This window comes from Malus domestica, chromosome 16 (genome assembly GCF_042453785.1).
Source record: "Malus domestica chromosome 16, GDT2T_hap1".
In the NCBI taxonomy this organism is placed as follows: domain Eukaryota; kingdom Viridiplantae; phylum Streptophyta; class Magnoliopsida; order Rosales; family Rosaceae; genus Malus; species Malus domestica.
In genome coordinates this window covers 5955227-5976004 of record NC_091676.1, presented here as the reverse complement: position 1 = coordinate 5976004, position 20778 = coordinate 5955227, and the positions used below count along the sequence as shown (strand labels likewise).

At 37.3% G+C, this 20778-nt stretch overlaps 3 protein-coding genes and 1 non-coding gene across 7 annotated transcripts; 2 read left to right on the top strand and 2 right to left on the bottom strand.

The window, feature by feature from the left end:
* Positions 1-3974: 3974 nt before the first annotated feature.
* On the bottom strand, positions 3975-7490 carry LOC103402978 (cyclin-D1-1). Its single transcript, XM_008341771.4, has 6 exons — positions 7054-7490; positions 6690-6776; positions 6005-6103; positions 5658-5859; positions 5370-5500; positions 3975-5257 (listed from the first exon to the last, which is right to left on the bottom strand). The coding sequence occupies exons 1-6, from the start codon at positions 7300-7302 to the stop codon at positions 5000-5002; spliced, it is 1026 nt and encodes a 341-aa protein (XP_008339993.3). The 5' UTR covers positions 7303-7490; the 3' UTR covers positions 3975-4999.
* Positions 7491-14497: 7007 nt separating this feature from the next.
* TRNAV-AAC (transfer RNA valine (anticodon AAC)) lies at positions 14498-14571 on the bottom strand. Its single transcript has one exon. It is a non-coding gene; the product is annotated as a tRNA-Val (tRNA).
* A 62-nt stretch (positions 14572-14633) lies between these two features.
* LOC103402977 (uncharacterized) lies at positions 14634-16948 on the top strand. Its single transcript, XM_008341770.3, has 4 exons — positions 14634-15293; positions 15379-15586; positions 15959-16678; positions 16770-16948. The coding sequence occupies exons 1-4, from the start codon at positions 14717-14719 to the stop codon at positions 16858-16860; spliced, it is 1596 nt and encodes a 531-aa protein (XP_008339992.3). The 5' UTR covers positions 14634-14716; the 3' UTR covers positions 16861-16948.
* A 348-nt stretch (positions 16949-17296) lies between these two features.
* Positions 17297-20755, top strand: LOC103402976 (uncharacterized). Of its 4 annotated transcripts, none has more exons than XM_017323706.3 (10): positions 17305-17882; positions 17990-18148; positions 18382-18465; positions 18764-18853; positions 18993-19085; positions 19163-19306; positions 19643-19750; positions 19908-19959; positions 20041-20116; positions 20204-20755. In XM_017323706.3, the coding sequence occupies exons 1-10, from the start codon at positions 17349-17351 to the stop codon at positions 20205-20207; spliced, it is 1344 nt and encodes a 447-aa protein (XP_017179195.3). In that variant the 5' UTR covers positions 17305-17348; the 3' UTR covers positions 20208-20755. The 4 variants fall into 4 exon arrangements, with proteins under 4 accessions (XP_070671251.1, XP_017179195.3, XP_070671252.1 ...); XM_008341769.4 differs by having other exon boundaries at positions 17312-17882; positions 20059-20116; XM_070815150.1 differs by lacking the exon at positions 18382-18465 and having other exon boundaries at positions 17297-17882.
* Positions 20756-20778: the final 23 nt, after the last annotated feature.

Sequence of the window (20778 nt, the reverse complement as noted above, 5' to 3'; positions counted from 1 at the left end):
TGGGGATGGGGACAATGAGTATTTCAAGGACTTGAGAGTGGTGGTGTCTTGCATTCAGCTTAAAGTTTAAACCCTAATATTGAAATATTCAGCATCATTCTAGCTTTTGAACCCTTCAGGTCTAAGGTACCTATGGTCTTTTGCAGAAACCCCACGAACATGTTTTTTACAACGAAAAATGACCTTTAAAGGATGAATATTAGGGTCCTCTATCTTTGCCATTGGCCTCGAAGAGTTGAAAATTCCGCAAGAAAAGGAGTAGGTAAAGAGCAAAATTCTGTTCCCTACACCCCCAAACCTCTTACTTTAGCACTATGAGAGAGAAATTTTGGCTTTAGGGTGTATACTTTGGACTCCTCACTTTAAAACCCCATTTTGTTTATAGAAAAAGAAGTATGTAGATACGAACGATGGTTGGTTGAGTTCGTAAGGATCTTTCTCTTTGTTAGACCAAGGTTTAGGTTCAAGTCCTATTGTCGGCAATCTATCTTAGTGGGCGATGTATAAAAACCAAAAAAATGCTTAAGACCTTCTCTGTAAGTCCTCAATGAAGCTTATGATACGCCATGACCCTGGAATGAGGTAGCCTCTCCTCCCCCTAAACTTTTTTCTAACAAAAAAAAAGTACGTGACAAGTTTTCATCACTGAAAAATAAAAGGGTTGGGTCCATGCAATTCCATTCTCTCATATACAGAAAAGGATCCTCTCCAGATCTTCTTTGTGGGCATCCGGGGGATCAAGCAATCACGATCGTTCATCGTATATCGTGCAGTCAGTTTTCGTTAGATACTATTTATATTCAATTTTAAAATTGGAATTTAAAATGATTTTTAACCACACGATATACGATGCATGGTCGTGATTGCTTGATCTCCTAGATCCCCACAAAGAAGATCCTGTGAGGATCCTTTTCCCTCATATACAATCTAAGATAAACAAATTAAATAGCCATTTATTGATATAATCACTTACAGCCTAATTGATAGAACGCTTATTTTCATTCTAAAATGAGTGATCGAGCTCAGCTAATGTTAAACCTTTAATCTTGATATGTACTTGGAAAAGGTAAAATCACTGGACATTGGTTATTGTAACTATTTGAGTTATACACATACGATCCTCTTATTGATATATGGTCTACATACAATCTCAAGTTTCTCAACAATTCAACAGTCGATGCATGATTGTCAATTACCACATCCAATATTTCAACATATGCTTCTTGTTATATAATAAGTGAATGATGGCAACATGCTAATCATCAACAACCCAAACTCCCCACACTTTACTGCTTGGCCTTGATCATGATTGGAATTCGGAGGGATAAATAATGAGGAGAAGAAATTGCCTACAATATCCAAATTCACATAGGCACCACCACCACCCTATTCCTATTCAAAACAAAACAAAACGTTCTACCTTTTTATATCCAATGAGAAGGGGCCATGTCACCATCGTTCCCCAATTTGCGGGTTCGATGTACCGCCATCAATTTATACTCAAGGGACCCTGAAAAACCCTACTGCTCATGTGATTTAGGGCTAATTTCGAATTGATGTACTTTTAAAAAAAATTATTTTTGTTATGCTATGGAAATAAATATCTGCGGAAAAAATAAATAGGTGTTTGATAAATTCTAAAGGAAAACTAATGAAAAAGACTCGAAAACTTTGAGTTTTAATGATAAGGACAAAATAAAGGGTAAAGTGAATAGTACCAGGATTGACTTTTTAGTGTAAAAATGTGGTTTTTCGTTAAAGTGAACAGTACCGGATGCTTTTCGTTAAAGTTCCCAAATTCTAATGCTAAAATTGCTTTTAGCAAAAAGAAAAAAATGGATAATATTGTTAATATAAAAGTTTTATTAAAAGTTAAAGTAACGTGTCTTCTTGAAAAGACCTTTTTTTTTAATTAGAATAATGGTTAGAATTGCTTCTATTTTATTATGCTGTTTTAGACCCATGGTTTTTAAAAAAACTAACAGTTTTTTTTTTCTTTTACTAAACACAATTTTAGTTCCAACTTTTTTAAGAAGCTGCTTCTGAAAAAAATTTGAGCAACCTTAAACCAACCTTAGGAACTATAAAAGCATATTATACGAGCATGACATTTGTATCTACTTTGGTGTAATTAAACAGCACCATCGATCTATGGCTGCTGTGGAAAAGTAAAAAATATATATGATCTTCGATAAAGATTCACGGTTTGTTTGATAGCAATGTCATTGCGCTCCACGGTTTGTCCTATTTCCCGTCACACTTATGTTTTAATTAAAGCTAAGCTTTTTTGTCACATATCACCCATAGGGCTACGAGGTGGGCTAATTGTGAATAGATTAGGTTTATCAGTTGTTGATCACCGAACCTGAGGACCTGCATGTTGTCTAATGGGTGACCTTTTTAGTGGGGGAGGATAGAAAATAAGGAAAATATGGTGGATCCCAATTGGCATTTGGTGACAGATCCGTCTGGTCCAAATTACTCTTCATGGCTCCCACTTAAAAAACCAAAGCTAGCTGGACTAATGAGGCAATTCCATGTTGCATGAATTGTTTAATTAGCAAGTTCCAGTCATAATTAAATTAGATTAATTCAATTCGTTTAATTAAACTACCAAGTGGATTCCGATCCACATTGTTGAAACATAGTTAATTAAATCCTTTTGTAAAGCAGCAAGTAATTAAGTAGCTAAGTCTTCATCAATGAGAATAAATTATCTAAACCCATGTTTTTATTAACTCTGAGGTTGTTCAAATTCAACACTTGGTCCCTAAATTCAAACACCCGACTTTCTCCAAGAAAATAAAAAAGTACACTCTAGAAACCCTAATTTAATTAATAACATGGTAGCATGCATGGGTGCTTTCCTTGATGGATGATGGCATTATTTACACCCTAAAAGGGCAACCATCCAAGAGGAATTAGAGAAAAGTGCACTTTCTTTCCAGCAATTGTCATTACGTTGGTTGTTTTACTTCACGGTGGTCCATTTAATAAACAGCCATTGACATAATTTAGATGTGTGTCCGTGTGAGTAAAACTAAAAGAAATAAAAGTGATGTAAGAAGATTTGAGAGATGATGGATACTCGATCGGTTTGCATATTTCCACCTGGAAAATTAATTGAGAAGTTGATAAGATTGCATGGCCTATGCATGCAGTTGCTCGAAATGCATGGTTACCTTTTACAAGGCATATGTGCATAAAAGTTCATAAGATGTGATGTTACTACATGCAAAAATAATATACCCCATGTCGGGGATCTGTGACTAAATGACATGGTCTCTTAACTGGCCTTTTTCTATCTGTAGTGAGAAGCTGTAAGTACTTAATTAAAAGTACCTTTTAAGGCCTTGGCTTTTCCCCACCATATTTCACACTCAGCTTTTGCGTATTAACGAAACTGAAACCCTACTCATTTAGCTGATGATCAATAAAATACAATAGCGAAGGTGAAATATCACTATTTATCAGGCTGGGTTGTCTGATATTGGGAGAGGTGTTAGAACACCCACGGGTTGGTCGCGAGATAACTTGCTTCCTACCATGGTACTAGAGATATATCCGCTCGGGTATACAGCTGGGGATATCTACGGTTATGTGTAGAACATCTATCACATAACTTACTCGCAAACTCGCAGTGACACAGTAGAACTTCTCGTCCGCTTATGTGAACAACATTCATCATGTGACTTGCTTACAATGACACATCAGATTTTCTAATCCTTAGCCACGAGAGGCATTTATATGTGTGAGGATAAGAGGTCACATTCTCACAATATGAACAGTCACGGTCGATGAATGAACTGTTGATCGATCTTTATTGATAGAGGGACCAAACGTGGCCTTCACTTTGCAGAGGAGCTAAAATCACTTACAAACTTCCATACAGTAAATAACACAAAGCACCAAACTACAAATTGTGTATTGTCAATCATGTGCCATTAACAGAGAGATAGCTATACAGAGAGAGGTGAAAGAAATCTTGATGATATTTTATTGATGATGAACCAAATACAACACGCATGAAAAGGCCCCAAAGACCTTAACTTGTATTTTTTAGGACAATATTAAGGAGGTTTCTCCTCCTCGTGAGTTTTTTTTTCTCTACTTACAAAAAATCAAATAAATTAAGACAAAAAAAGGAGTAGGCACGAGTGACCATGCACCACCCTTGTAAACACCAGAGTTCATCAGTATGGTTATAGGCCCACCTCAAGGCCTATAAAAGAGGCTATTTGCCGCCAAAAATGCACACATGCACAGGTGTGCGCCACGCACTCTGCCACCAAAGCAGTGCGAGAGAGCACACACACCCCACTCAAAAGTCTAATATGGGTGGAGCCACCGATCGTATTCAGTCTACACCTGCACCCGTTCATTCGGCTTTCCCGTCAAAAAACGCACATAGTAGAGTAGTCGAAGCAATAATTATGCTGCTAGATGAGGAGAAAAACTTGAGTAATGACACTCGAATCACATCATATGATCACTCCCAAACCGATGATAGCACTTTCAAAAATAGAAATTTTTTGTATTTCTGTTTCATCCGACTTCACGCTGATCTCATTCAATTTAGTACTGCTCAAACTTCAAAGCTCGATTCCTAATTTTGCCAACCCTTTATTTTCTTTCCTCGCTTTCATGTCCCACCAGCTTCAATGAGCCCTTTGAATTCAATCCCCTACTTCATTCACGCTTCCATGACTCCACTATTTTATAAAACATATCTCTGTACTAAAAAACAAATCCCCCTCCCTTGGGAATCTGCAATGCCATTATATAACGAATAATGGCAATGCCCACCAACAAAAACAACAAATAAAATAATAAAATCTCACCAAACTCTCAAACATATAGACATTATACATACTATAATCTACAGAAAACCCCAATATCAGTCAATTTCTAATCCCAAAAACCCTCCTAAAAATGATTGATGAGGTTTCTAGACAACTTTTGGACCACCATTTTTTTATTTATAATTTTCCCATCTCCCCTACTCGGAGTTTCCTTTATCATCGTCTACCCACAAGCAGTTATTTGTTTTCCTCCTTTTATAAGATATTGGTGATGATGATGACGATGACGGGGATGATAATGAGAACGACGGGGACAATGAGTCGGAACTCGACCTCATTCTGCCCCGAACAGTAACTCGGAGTTGCAGTGGTAACACATTGGGTAATGACTTTTTATTCCGACAATTTTGAACCACTAGATCTTGCATTAATCTATAGCATCCGATTATTTTCTCCTGCAAATGATTAGAAAATGGAAATATTTCGGAATTTTCATAATGAAAATAAATATGTAGATTATAATAATTTAGAATATCGTGTCCTAAAACAATAAGAATGTGTACTTACTTTGCTTAGTCCATCACACCATGACTCGGCATGTTCAGGGTTTTCAAGCGACAGATTAGGCATTTCATCGGCTGCTGAAAGTATTGCTGCCGCAGCAATGCATGATGGCCAATATTCAAGAAAGCTAGAGTCTGTTGACATAATTATTAATCAATCAACAACAAAAGGTCAAGAATAACAGCTAATTAATCAAAAAGTTATCACAATGTATACATGTACGTACACCTATACGTATGTATTACGTAAGGATATACAAGATCTGCATGCATATGTATTACGTACACGTACCCTGGATATTCGATAAGATGATATCCGTGGCGCGTGAAATGAGAAAGCCAATGAAAGTTGCCGTTGGATCGAGCTTGCATGCAAAGAAAGCGATGAAGCTGAAGGGTGTTATAGATCGTAGCCTCCAATCCAAAACGCTCAGCACCAGAAGCTCCATCCTGCGGATTGTTCTGGGTTCGAATATAAACTTGGCACCTTCTACCTGTGATACGTGTACATCTTAAAATATAAATGACATGCTAGCTGTTTTCTAATATTATTGTCATACACAATTAATCAAATCAATCAAATAGGTTTAGATTAAGAAAAAAATAAAATTAGGGTTTGATTAGGTATAATGTGTGTACCTGAAGATCCAACAGCGAAGGAACCAGAGGTTCCTCCATCTTAGCAGCTAAGGACAAGCAAGCAACACTTAAAAGTTGCATCGGCCACCCATTTGCTTGCTGATCAAACAATAAACAAACAAAACGCGTACTATTATAAAAAGTATTATCGTCGTCATGTGGATTTAATTAATTAAGATTCCTGTGTAATTTGTTTGCACTTGATAAACAATGCTATAAGTATTAACACGTGCAGTGCACGTGTCAGAGAAAACTTATTGTTATATACAAAGGCATGTAATAATTAGAATCTTTGACACTGTAGTAATTATAAACTGAGATTAACCTAATATAAAAGGTTTATAATGGAACAAGACGTACGACAAATCACCTACTGTTCAGATTGAACCGTCGACTTCTTAGTTTCTTCCTAATTTGTTGTACGTTTGAAAGGTCAAATGTAATTACTATACGTTTTTTTTTTGTCGAAAGTAATTACTATATTGAGAATGACAAAAGGTAATTATTTTAAGCATTTTGATGCGGATTTGATCGATACCGGCCTCTTTATTCTAACAAAATACAATTAACTAACTAACGTTATTATTTTTTAAAATAGTCAATAAAGTAATGAAGTCTTTCACCAATAATTAAGATATAGTCTTCAACATTATTCAATTTATTCGTTAACGAAGATGAAATTTACCGGCAACCGGCGGGAGTATAAGAACCGATCCAAGTAGTTAACGGAAAGATACGCCGTCAGTGGTTGAAATCCATAGTAACTCTGGACCTGTATACAAAACGTAATATTTGATTAATTGATTAAATAAGGATTGTTGCAAGGGAAGTAGTCTAATGTGCGCCGCCGGTATACATCCGAAACTGAAGCGCAGTGTACATAGATCCGGCGGCTGATGAAGAGCACGCGCACGGCACATGCTAGCAATGAGAGAGACGCTCTCACGCGCATGCGTTAATTTCAAGGGAAATAATATTCACACCCTCCATTTGACTTGAATCGAATTTGATTAACTCGTTCCGATTAAAAATATCGCTTTACGATTTACCTTGAGAATCCATGCAACAGAATCAGCTCTGGCGGTAACGTCAAGCGACTGAGAGTGTAAGCGAGACAAGTAATCGATACCGGGGACGAAGTGGCGCTCGCCTTGGATGAATCCGGCTATGGACTCTTCCTCGCTGTACGCCGGAGATTCCACTTCGGACGAGCATTCCGGCGACTCTCCGGACAGAATTCCGGAGTCCTCTGCGCACAGTAGCTCGGAGAAGCAGTCCGAGCTCCATACTGTCGACATGATGATGATGATGATCGCGGTCGTCTCCGATCGCCTCAGTCAATGACTACCCATCACTTATCGACTGTCGAAATTTGTTCGGAGAAGTCGCCGGAATGCTTGTCTATGGGGAGAGGGAGAGAGAGAGGGAGAGAGAGAGAGAGAGAGAGAGAGAGTGAGGAAGATTAGTTGAAGTGAGACTTTGATTTGGAGATTCCACCAGTTTCACTGGATATATATGTATGAGATATTTTTATTTTTATTTTTATTTTTTATTTTTCGTTTTCGTTGGAGGTAAAAATTCGAAAAAGAGATATGATTTTCCCGGGAAAATATATTATTCTGTTTTATTGGAGAAAAATATTACGTAAAGAGTGCGATGGCAACTGGAGTTTCATCACGTCGCCCGCGGGAAACCCATGCTATAATTCACAATTGAATTGTGATGATGCCTCGTGGCCCGTTGGATTTATTGATAAAATCTTAAATACTCTTTATTTCTTGGTAAAAATAATCTAATTTAAATTGTTTTGTCCCCTCGGACCCCTCCCTTTGAAGTTTCAATGAAGCAGTAATGACATGACATAGAATTATTTTGATGGACCTCGTGCTAAGGTGCAGTAATTAGGAAAGGCGATCCTTTCCAAAGATCTCTTTCCATCAAATCCATCTAATTCAGAATCCGGGCCGTTAGAATTTGATCTAACGGTTACAATTATTATAACATTTAAAAAAATCATCCGTTGGTAGCTGTTTGATCAAATTTCAATGGTCCGGATCTTGGACTAGATGGATTTGGTCCATTTCCCAGTAATTATTAACAATTTTACAGTCACGGCACCAAATTATATGAACTATCTTATCTACTATTGGCGTAACTTTTGATTTGGGATGAAATCCTTGATTATATATCAATATATTGGGTGCTGATTTTATGCTTAATCTAAAAAGTAGTTTTTCTTTGTTTTTTTTGTCGAAAATCTAAAACGTAATTAAAGGGCATAATTTCGATAGAAGAAAAAGAAGCAGACTGCCCAATGGATCTGATGGCATTGTGGCACCAAGAAAAAGTAAATAAAGAAGGCTGCACACCATTTAGACTTGGGATACAAGAAATTAATTAAAGGATCTCAAGGTTTAAACTATTTGAGAGAAATGTTAAGAGACTTTTTCAAAATAGAATTCTTTATAAACTCTTCGACATCTCGTGTTTTTTACACAATGTTAATAGATCAAGGATAGTGTTGGCTCCCGTGTATTCCTCTTGTTACTAGTTTAAGGGTAGTGTTGGCTCCCGTGTATTTAAATTTGAATCTCATCATATCCAATAAATTATAGTAGTTTAAATTATTATCATGCATGTAAAAAAGAAAAGGGGCAATTCATTGAAACAATCAACTTGTTGATTTCCATACTAAGGGGATTCTTTAAAAAATAGACCATTCATGAACTCTCTATCATCTTATGTTTTTGGCACAATGTTTTATAATGTTAGTATGAAAATTGATGTTAAACTATGAGATAACAGAGAGTTCATAGATAGTCTTTTTTTTTTTAGAGAGTCTGACTTTTGAGAGAGTCTCCTTATCATTTCTCTTGACAACAAATACAATTTTTTCTTCTTCTTGAGAAATGCTAAGGGAGTCCTCTAGCTAAAAAGGGACTCTCCATGAACTTTCTATCCTCATGTTTTTTGCACAATGTTTTATAATATAGGCACGAAAATTAACGTTAGAATAGAAGGTGACATAAAATATATGGAGAGCCTCACTTTGAGAGCGTCCTTTAGACCATCTCCAAATGAGAGGTCAAATTCTAAGTGGAATGTCATGTAATCAAATTTGAAGGTAGGAGCAAGCTCCAACCGATATGTGAATCCTATGTGGATTGACATATGAGTTTTCATATGTCAAATTTGACATGAGAAAAGGGGTCCTACAAATATCATTTATATAGATCTTGAAAATTTATTTTAATTGATTTCTTTTTAAAATGGATCCTACAAATATCATTTATAATAACAAAAAACATATCGGTTGGAAAAAAAAAAAAATCTGACATGGGGGGATTGAATTGGGACTTGTTTCATTTTGGGAAGAGAAACACCATTGAATTGGGACTTGTTTGGCATGCAAGGTGTAACATATGAAAAGACTGGATTTCTTTGTTTTGATAGTTAAAAAAAGTGAAGGAAAAAAGTAAAAGGTAAACTCTCTCTTTCTCTGCAACATGATGATTTTAATTATAGAACGCGAATAATTAAAGTAGATAGCCATGATATAATGGGAACGATTTTCCAATTAGACTATCTCCGATCTTTAAGCTAAAATTTATAATTTTTAACTCAAATAATTTAGTTTTTAACTTAGAAATAGTTTTTCTTCTTCAATTATTTGGTTTAAATTTTTAACCCGAGATTATTAAGGAATAAATTTATGATAATTTTTTTCTTAAAGTAACTTTTTTTAGAACAAAAAATTATGTAAACTATCCTAATTTCATTTTATGAACATTTTAATTTAAAAATATTTATATTCCGATAAATATTGAAAAATTACTAAACTGACACCATGAAACTCGTGGAATACTATAAAAGAATATGAAACAACTAAAAGAATTTTTTAATTACTTTCAAATTTGGATGGTTAGATCTTCTGTTTTGCTGTTGGATTTGATCATATTTGCCTCAAGGGTTGGAGCCAGTTGGAATAAGTTTAGAACTTAAAATTTGAGTTTTACTTCAAGGGTTGGAATAGATTATTGAGGGCGAAATTATTAAATGATCTTTTCATGTTGATGATGACAAACCCGTCGCATTCACAAATTCACAATTTCAAATTCGTGTGAATATGCATAATTCTAATGGCTTAATTTATAAAATGACTAGATCAACAGAGGCTGCTGCTTTGAGAAGATAATGTCAAATAGTATTGTTATGTATAGTAGTGCATAAGCTGGACTATATATAGAATGTACGTTTCTTTAATAAAGAATGAACTCTTATACCTTGCTTATAAAGAGTCGTTATCATTCGCAACAATAACAAAACGTATCAACATATTATTAATTTGTATTTTCGATAAATCTACTACAAGATTGATATATATTTGTTCTTTTATAAGATGAACTAATGCACAGAGAACTTATGTATTATACAATGACCGTTCGTATTCGCCTCCAGTTCTGTGGTTATTTACTAGTCATGATATGGGTGAGATCAGTACTGACAGTCAAAATATGCAATATCCAGAAGCCCTACCTGCCAGTTGCAAACCAACAAGAAGAAAACTAAAGTTAGCCTGCGGGTTACAGCCTGTGTAGACCTTTGAGTGTGAAATGTTGAAATAAAGCATCTGACATTTGATGTACAGGTTATGAAGTATACGTCCATTTTAATCTTGGCGCGCGTTCGGTATAGTAGGAATGCATGCCAGGGTTTGGATTCAACACGGTATAGTATGAAGTATACGTCCATTTTAATCTCGTCCACACACACTCATACAAGTCGTTCATATTTGCATGGGATGATCTTGACTTAAGATTCAACACGTTCACGTGAGCTACTGATCATGACATTGTTCTTGTTACAGCAGGCAAACCCTAGTTAATGCTATTTGCATCAGGTGGTTGGACTGCACTGTGTTTTTCTCAACCACACTGCAGTTTGCTCCATACCACACACACGCACACATACATATATCTGTGTGTGTGTGTACTATACGACTGTACTGTTTCCACATCAAGGTTTGGAAGGGAGACAACGGCACTTAAAGTTAGCTTTTGATGGTACATGTCGTGTGGAGGGGATTGATTAAACGAGCTACAGAGCTGTATACATGTATAGGTGTTTCAATTATGAGAGACTGTGATGAATCTCTATCATGCTTTATTGATAACGAAAATTCAAAGGACTTAACGACGTTTGAATGAACTGTAAATCCAAACATCAGCCGTTAATTCCGGCCCTTTCAGTTCATTGCTCGTTTTGCGAGTTATAAGGCCGGTTCCCCCCCCCACCACCACTATAGTCTATATCTCACCATAGTCACGTACAACAATCATTACCACCGTCCTCATGAGCTGTCACCATCGTTTAACACTTACAAGTTAATTTCCTCATACTTTTAATAATTTAATACCTCATCCAAATTCAGTAATAAAATTATTTTTCTTGGTATATATATATATATATATATATATATGAAAAATTGAGTAAGTAGTTAAGATTTGATGTTTTACTATAAAACCAATTGGTAATATGGAGAATAGTCTAATATCTTATAACCCTCATAAGGTTTTTTCTTTCACCGATGTGGGCTCTTTCACCGATATGGGGCTATTTTACCTTCACATTCTTACAAGTAGCTATAATAATAATTGTGTGTATGTAGAATGTTAGGTGGCCATTTGAAGTTTTTAAGACTTTGTGAACTCACTGCTATGCATGTATTCGCCCAATGCAGCAGGGTCCAACCCTTCTGAAATTCAGCTCAAGTTCATCTGTCTCTTACCCAAAATAATTGAACCCTTGTTTTCTTCCTTTTAATACTATACATAACTTAAAAGTTACACAAATTTATTGTATGATCCAAAATAGCAGAAGACTTCACTCTGAAAGTAAAACTACGGCTTCCTATGACACTCGTCACGGAATGAATGCCAAGACATGAGATATGTTGTGACTTAACGAGAGAGTAATATCATCAGTTGCATGCAAGGTTCTCCGTGTTTGGGGTGAGATGGGGTGAGAAAAAAAAATCTAATGATATTTGTACACTTTATTTTCTTTATAGAGAGATTTTTTAATGTGACCAAAACATAGAATTCTACGCCATATGTCTTCATACAATTGAAGAGAGACTTAAAAAGAAAAAAAAATCTTCCAATTGTATAACGGCATGCGATTTACCATCCGGTGGTCAGTTGCACTAAAAAATCTCTCTTCCTATCTACAAATTGGGCAAGGCTACAGCCTCATAGGTACGTGCTAGCTCTGTGTATGTGTCCAAATCTGCTGCCCCCATGACATGTTCTAAAATTGTTAGTTAAATACAAAGTGGGATCAGCACTGTTTTTTTGCTTTTGATTTTTTCTCCTTGTTATTCACTTCGGCCTTGTATTATCTGCCAGTCAGACAGATAATTGGAGGAAGGCCTTTATTTTTCCCTTCTTTCTTTTTTGTTGTTAGGAGTGCAGACTAAGCTAGATTTTGGATGAATAAACTTCATTGATGCTGAAATTAATTAATTAGATAAAGTTAAATAAAAATCAAATGAGTATTAGTGATTTTGCTTTCTGGTATCAGTTCCTTTCTTAGCTATGCTTTTAGTTTTAGACTCTCAAACACTCTATACGACCCATAATAAACTTCCTTTAGAACTTTTGGTCAATGGGGAAGATTGAGATTGACACAAGTTCCATTGGACATTTGAAGTTTAGTTCCACTAATTGAACCATATGGGTTTTTTTTTTCTTTCTATTCTAAACTTCTGAAGTGAAAACTCAAACTCGAATACAAAAAAAAAGCGCACACTGTCTTATCCATATGACTTAACACACGTGCGTTAAACCATATAGAATGACTCAAAAACTTAACAGACATCATTTGATTAACAATTTATCTTCTTTGTGAAGTGGCTAGAACTAGGTAGTAGATCAATTATGATGCCTTGATTTATTTGAACTTATATTTGAGTTGATGGGGACAAAGCCCCATATGCCAAAATAATGGATTCAGAAGTTGCATCTTTGTCATGCAACTGACAAAACCGGCTTGTCGTGGGTTACAACTCTTCTCATGTTTGATATATAGTAAGAAAATTAAATAATAAAAATAGCTAGTAGTGTTACTATAATACTTAGTTGTTAACTTGCTTGGTGGATATTGGATAAGGAAGGCCAAAACCAGCTTCATTTGAAATGATTAGTGTTCAGTCTATCGTTGATATGTGATTGTTATTTCATCAACATTTTATCGTTACGTCATCCATATATTCAACCATTATGTCGTTTATATTTGATTTTAATCAATCCAACAACGGAGATTTGATTTCTGATCGTTTTAATCGATATCTTAGATAAACAATAAAAGAGAATAGGAAAGAAATAGGGAATTATGGTACTCTCAGCTATGATTCATAGCTATTTAGTATATGAATTATCAGTCATATTCATATGTTCAACTAAAACGTCAATCAGTTGATACTTCTAGGTTAGAGAGCGATGGAAAGCTCTCACTTACCTAATATCTAATGCCAACAAGAAAACATGTTTGGAAATGGGAGCTGGAACCATGACCATGACCCTCAGCCCCCGGGGAGCGTCTTGTTCTATTTTTCTATTGCCAAGTCCATGCTTGATACTGACTTCTGTGTTTTGTTCAACTAAAATAATGAGTCGACTCAACGTTGCCAACTTGCCAAATAAGGAAGACTTAACATCTTAGAAATTAACAAGCCTTGAGAAAGACACTTGGTGGTCTACGTACGTTGTCACCATTCAACAATGGCTACTTCATGAACTGGGTTTTGAGGCTTCGTTTGTGATGTAGAACAGATGACACAGTGGATTGAAGAGCACCTTAACAAATGTAAAGAGCGAAGTTCAAGCTTTGTAGGTTTGAACTCCAAGCTTCAATATGATTTTTTAAGGCCAAATCCTATCATTTACTAGGTCAAAACTGCAATTTAAAATTGAGGGTGTTTTTGGAATTTTAATTTTGATTTTGCTTTCAATTAGGATTCTTAGTGAATCTACATTCTGATGTAGTACTTTAAAGTAACTTTTATCATCTTCATATTATTCATTCAACAAACTTTGAGGATTTCTCATATTTCGGTATAAATACCACCATACATCAGTTTAGTAGACTGATTATTTTGTACAAGTGATAATTTACACTAAATTAGAAACGTAACTATTTGAAGGAGGATATTTTGTATTTTTGACCAATGAAATATGTGAATCTAATCTTGGACAAAAAAAAGAAAGATGTGAATCTAATAAACATATAGAGCAAGAACCACTTCAAATTCAAAATTCAAAATTCAAAATTAATCTAAATTATACTTAAACAGTCAATGGGCCTTCAATTTCAATTGGTTGGGTATGAAAGAGCAACCAAACTCAGTCAATAATTCATTTGCTCTAAACCCAGCCCAACTGAACAAAACCTCAAAAGAGGATAACCAAAAAAAATTGAGTTTATAAAAATTCATGGCTTCGCCCGGGTTCGAACCGGAGACCTTCAGTGTGTTAGACTGACGTGATAACCAACTACACCACGAAACCATGTTGGAATTGTTTCCCAATTTATTTTATTAATTCACACATATTGTGGTTAATATCAACGCGGTTGATGAATTTATCCATTTGCTCGGTCACTCAGTGAGCAGAGAGAGAAAGAGGAACAGGAAAAGGCGACTGAGCGGCAAAGATGATAAGCACGGGCAGGTTTCCACCTTCTTGCACTTCCAAATCCCTTCTCGCCGCCGCCATCTCGTTCCCGCCACACAAATCCCAATTGGGCTTCGCCGTCTTTCCCCTCCCATCTACTTCTTCTTCCTCACTCCCCCCAGCCATTTTCAAAACCAGCTTCTTCCTCCCTCCCATTCGGCAAACCCACCGCGCCCATCTCGGGTTTCTCGCCGTCCAAGCCAGGAGAAGTAGCGGGTCGGGAGTCTCCTCCCAGAAAAGGCAACGGAGAGGCGGCGTTGTAACGGACGACGACTCTGATGACGAGGAGGAGTTGGAATTGGACGGCTCTGATGACGTGTTCGATGGTGAGGAGGAAGACGATGACGAAGACGCGTTTGTGCCGTTTGGGAAGATGAAGAAGTGGCTGGAGAGGAAGCCGCGGGGGTTCGGAGAAGGCAAAGAGTACGACATTTCGATTGAAGAGAAGCTGCTCGAAGAAATTGAGAAGAGTAAGAAAGCACAGGCCGAGAGTAATCTCGCCAAGCTCTCCGAAAAGCCGAATTCGAAGGGAGACCAAAGCAAGAACAGCAGCAAAAGTCTGGCCTTTTTCTCCATTGAGTCCAATTTTGCACTCAAATTTTAAACCTTTTAATTCAATTTTTACTGCATTTGTATTTGCAGGTGTTGGTGCGGTTCCGGATGGAGTTAGAGTGCGGGTGATCAATCTTCCGAAGAAGAAGAACATTCACAGGGATTTGAGCTCGGCTTTCAAGCTGGTTCCGGGTTTGATTAGTATAAACCCCGCGGTTTCCGGAAACAAGAAGACTAAGGACCCCATTTGCAAGGGTTTTGCTTTTGTTCATTTCAAGTCCGAGATCGATGCAACTAGGTATGTGTAGGGTTTAGGGTTTATGTGAATGGAATTCTAATTTGAGAATGCGACTTTGAATTGCACCCGAGTTTGAATCCCTTCGCCGTAGATATAGTAGTTTAGAATATCGTTTTGTTAAAAAATGAAACATGAAGAAAGGTAGTGATTGACTAGAAGGGTGCGGAAGTTTTCGGTCTATGTGGATAGGTGTGGTTGTAAAATGCAGGACAGGGCTCCGTTTTAAGTATGAGTATTGAGAGTTGAGAGTACTATCAAGCATATGCATATCGGCATTTACCTTTGAATCTTGATTGTTTGCATTGTGGTCTAAGTTTTATTACAATGCCGGTATTCTATTATACGAGTTGATTGGTTTTTCTATCATGGCAGGTTTGTAGAGATGTTTTCTTCACAGAATGTTACATTTGGTAAAATTCAAAAGCAGATAAAATGTGAGCTGGTAGATACGCCACAGCCGAATTTGGATCAGACACAATCAACAAATAGCCGTAGTGCTCTCCCACTAATTGTTTCTGGATTGGAAGGAGATTATAAAGCTGATTTCGACTCGGATGATTCTTCCATGGACTCATTGGAGGAGACTACCCTTGATGAATATGAGGGCTCTGATGTTGAGATTGTTGGTCCAGAACTGGAAGACGTCATGGAACACTCATCGGATAACCATACTGCTCGTGAACTAACTGTTTCTGAATTGGAAGATGAGAAAGCTGATTCTGACTTGGATGATTCTTCCCAGGAGACATGGGAGGAGACCATAGTTGATGAATACGACGGCTCTGATTTTGAACTCAATGAATCAGAACTGGAAGATGCCATAGAGAATTTGGAATCTATCAGTGGCTCAGACCTAGATGGTGGAGATAGAGATAGCATGAAATCAAGGACGGAATCCGAGTCTTTATCAGCAGATTCATCCTCCTCGAAGCAGCTACTTGTCAAAGCAAAAGAAGAGAAGCTTCCCAGACAAAAGCCAACTATGAAAGGGAAAGACGAAAGCTCGCCTAAGAATAAGAAGAAGAAGAAGCTTAATGTGAAACAAAAAGCAGTGAAGGTTCCAAAGTTGACGGTCGGCGGATCAGCCAAGAGGTAATCAGCTTCAGCTGCATATTTACTGAAATTTTTCAGTCTGTTCTTTCCTTAGGACAAAATTACATCAAGTTTGTTGCTTGTGCTGTAGGTTGAAGGTGAAGGAGAAGGCTGTGCTTGGTGACGTGTTCGCAAAATATGGGTCCAAAGAAGCTGTTTTGGCTTCAAAGGTAGAAAGCTGACCAGGCCATTGTATGAGAACATGGAGTGGTAGTGTGGGACTGTAAACTGCAAAGTGCAAATGTATGAATGAAATTTGCTCTTCTTCCCCCTCTTTCCTTCTATATTATATAGAATATTCTAATCTAGTCTAAACTACGAGTAGGGGATTCCGTCTTCGGGTAGAGTGGCGCCACTCTTCCTACACCCCTAACCAGTTTGGCAACACCCAGATTGGAAAATACTGCAATTTTTCCTCAATAGTAAGTGACTACTAAGATTGACTCAAAAAAATCGAACCGTGAAGATTGTTTGAAAAGTCGGCTTATTTGGTAGGCTGGACTACCTAAGACAACACCCAAGTTATTGAGGCAAAGTGTATACTACATAAATCGTTGAGGCTAATTCAAAGACAATCAACAATTCGTTTTTATTAAAGAACAGATGTTTATTATCATCGCATTGTCCATTGATTCAAGTGAGATTTTAGTGTAGGGTTGCGCTATGATTTATGAGATGGGCGAGCTATTCAAGACGAATAACTGGGCCGTTGCCGACAACCCACTATTTGCGATTAGTGTCCGTAGCGAGTTGGCCCAGTAAAAAACCCATATCCTTGACTCTCTGCTCTGCCTCCGGCCCTGTGGCCTCTCTGTTTTCAGAATCCTGCACAATCCATCGTCCTCTGGTAACTGTGATGAACTGCTTGTCGCAATTTTCGTCCTGCACAACCGCCATTTTCCGAACCAAGTCTTGCTTCGTCGCGGCGGCGAGTTCTTATCTGTGCACACCTCTTCCCTGGAGAACAAAATTCAACCGTCCGATTGGGATTAAGTCTATCAACTTAGAATCAACGAGACTCCATGTCCAGCTCTACTCCTCTCGAAGCAGCAGCAGCAAGACGACGGCGCTTCGTTCGCGAAGAAAGTCCGAACCCGAACCGGCTACTGAACCGGAAAAGGACGCCTTTTATGTAGTTCGTAAAGGGGATATCGTCGGTGTTTACAAGAGCTTCAGCGATTGCCAGGCCCAGCTTGGTTCTTCGGTAATTTCATAATTTTATTTATTTATTTTTCTGGGTTGAATGAATTAAAATGTGGTTTAATTTCAATATTATTACCTATTTATTTTTGAATTTTTGAATTGTGGTAGATATTTGATCCTCCCGTTAGTGTGTACAAAGGGTACTCTTTGACTGAGGAAACTGAAGATTATCTCGTTTCGTTTGGACTTAAGAACGCAATTTACACCATCAGAGCTGAGGATTTGAAGGATGATCTTTTCGGCAAGCTTCTGCATTGCCCTTTTCAAGTAAGAGTTCCACTTGTTACTTCCGTTTTGCAATTCCGAAAGGCGGATTTTTCCGCCTTCCCATTTCGAAATGAACTTGCAATTTATGGCATAGTAGTTGTTTGTGCGAGTTTTGAGTTGCTTTACTTGGTCTCGAGGGACATAACAATGTAATTTTGCCCAAGAGATGCTATTGTTTTTATGGATTGGCTTTGCAGTGGTGTAGGATTATGTTGTTGTCTTTCTCGTTTTAGGATCCAACATCTTCAAAAGATGAAACATCTGCGCTGGATGCATCCGAAAAGAGACCCCGTGAAGTGCCTGGGTCGGAAAATGTGGTAAGTTCAGAATCATAGCTATCTCTGAACTGGAATACCCTTGTTCAAGAAAATGAACAACAATAGATGTCTTGGACATGTCATTAGTACCTTATTTCTGAAATTTCGAGTATCTACCGGAAAATTTGGTGTTTTTTTCAGTGTTACTATTTCGTTATGTACAAGAATGATTTTGTGTGTTTCTAGCCGTTGTGTAATTTTTTTTCCTTATTTATCCATATTCAAATGTTAGGCTTGTTTTGTATCATTAATTGTTTTGGCTACTTTAGTCTCTACTACACATTTCGATGCTTTGCAGGAAGTAATTGGTTCAACTTCCATATTAGAAGACCAATTCAGAAAGCATGTCGAAATAGAACATTTCACTGAATCGCCACCCTTGGACACTGTAAGTTGAATATTTGGCGATGTTTGACGGTTGGAAAAATATTTCTATATTTTTTATTATTTAGATATTACATATATGAACTACTATGCCTCTTTTTGGGATTTCCTCAATTGATTTTGTGGTCATGTCATATTGTTAGGAGTCCTGTATTCTTGAGTTTGATGGTGCATCAAAAGGAAATCCTGGACTAGCGGGTGCTGGAGCTGTGTTGCGTGCTGATGATGGAAGTTTGGTAAGTATTTTTCCTAAGGGGTTTGTCTATATTTAAACACATGAAAAATCTTCTCTCTGACCATTCTTTTTCTGTAGATTTGTAAAATTCATGAAGGTCTTGGTGTTAGAACCAATAATGTTGCTGAGTACCGAGCTCTGATTCTAGGGCTAAAATATGCTCTTAAGAAAGGTTTTACTAAGATTCGTATCAAGGGTGACTCCAAACTCGTTTGTATGCAGGTTTGTTAATGACCTTGTTATCTTATATTTGGTTGTCTTGAATTGTTATCCTTTGGCGTACTTTTGCTGGTTTAAAACGGTTTTTGGCAAATTCAGTCACTAACCTGCATATACTGGTTGATGTTCTTAAATACCAATGCCATCATCTTTAGGTTGCTCTTGTCTTGATTGATTTTGAAAAAGAAAATTTGATCTGATGCATATTCTGTTTCGGTCTTTAAGCTTGAAAAGAAGCTGTGTAGTGTTGTACTTTCTTAAAGGACCTTTCCTTCCTTATATGTAGTTGTCAGTTCCTTTTGTTCCGCAAGTGTGTAACTGTGGGTGTTATGGGAACAGGTTCAGGGATTATGGAAGGTCCGAAACCAAAACATGTCTGATTTGTGTGAAGAGGTGAAGGAACTGAAGGATAAATTTATCTCGTTCCAGATCAGTCATGTTCTCAGGGTGGGTGAAGTTGGTTCTGTTTATATTTTGTGTTATACGATAATTTTGTGGGTTACGGGTTGCACTTCTTGTTAATTGCTCATCTGTCCCAGACCCAGTAATTTACCACCTTATTGGGGATGGTTATGAAGTTTTGACATTTTCTTGACTTCCAAAGGAACAAAATTCGGAGGCAGATGCTCAAGCAAACTTGGCAGTCCGTCTTAGCAGTGAGGCTTTCAATTCTGAATTTGCATTTATAAGGTTTCAATCTGCATACGGTCATCTGACCAACCAATTTAATTTATCAGTATCTGTTTGCTATGCAGACGGTCAAGTCCAAGAGGAGGAGTTTGGGAAGTGGTTTAAAGCACGGTCTACTGCTGGGTATTTTCGCGTTGATATCAAACAGAAAGTTAATATGATCATTACGAATTTTGTTACTCGTTGTCCTCAAGTTGAGTGTTGATGCAGGTGACTGAGTTTTTCGAAGATTAGACCCTGATAAGTTCAGGATCTTTGGGCTTCCAGCTGTGTGTATGACGACCAGTGTGTCTTCGGTGATGCTTTGCTACTATGTGGTTCATGTGGCATTAATTAGCAGCACAGGAATGATTTCAGCTGAGAAACCTACCCCCTATTCCCCATCTACTAACGTTGGTAGAGCCGGGGAGCGGCACCCGCGGTCATGTAACTCGTGATGCAAAAGGGAGATTCAGTTTTGCAAACTCGCACCCTGCAAAGATGGGATTTGGAAGCCTCAGCATACAGAAAAGATAAAGCCTTATGTGAAGTTCGATTCGCCGAACCAATTATCATCTTTCATTAAACAAAAGCAGATACAATGTGCTTTTCCCACCATTTATACGACGAAATATTTGCTTGGAATCAATTCATTTGTTGTAATTGGACAAAGCTTTCAACCTCAGGTCTCTTCTAAAGCTATCCGACGTTATAAAATTCGGTGTTATAAGCAGACACCATGTGATTTTCTACCATATTTATATGACCAATACTTTCATGTAATCTTCTAATGTCCATCTCGATGC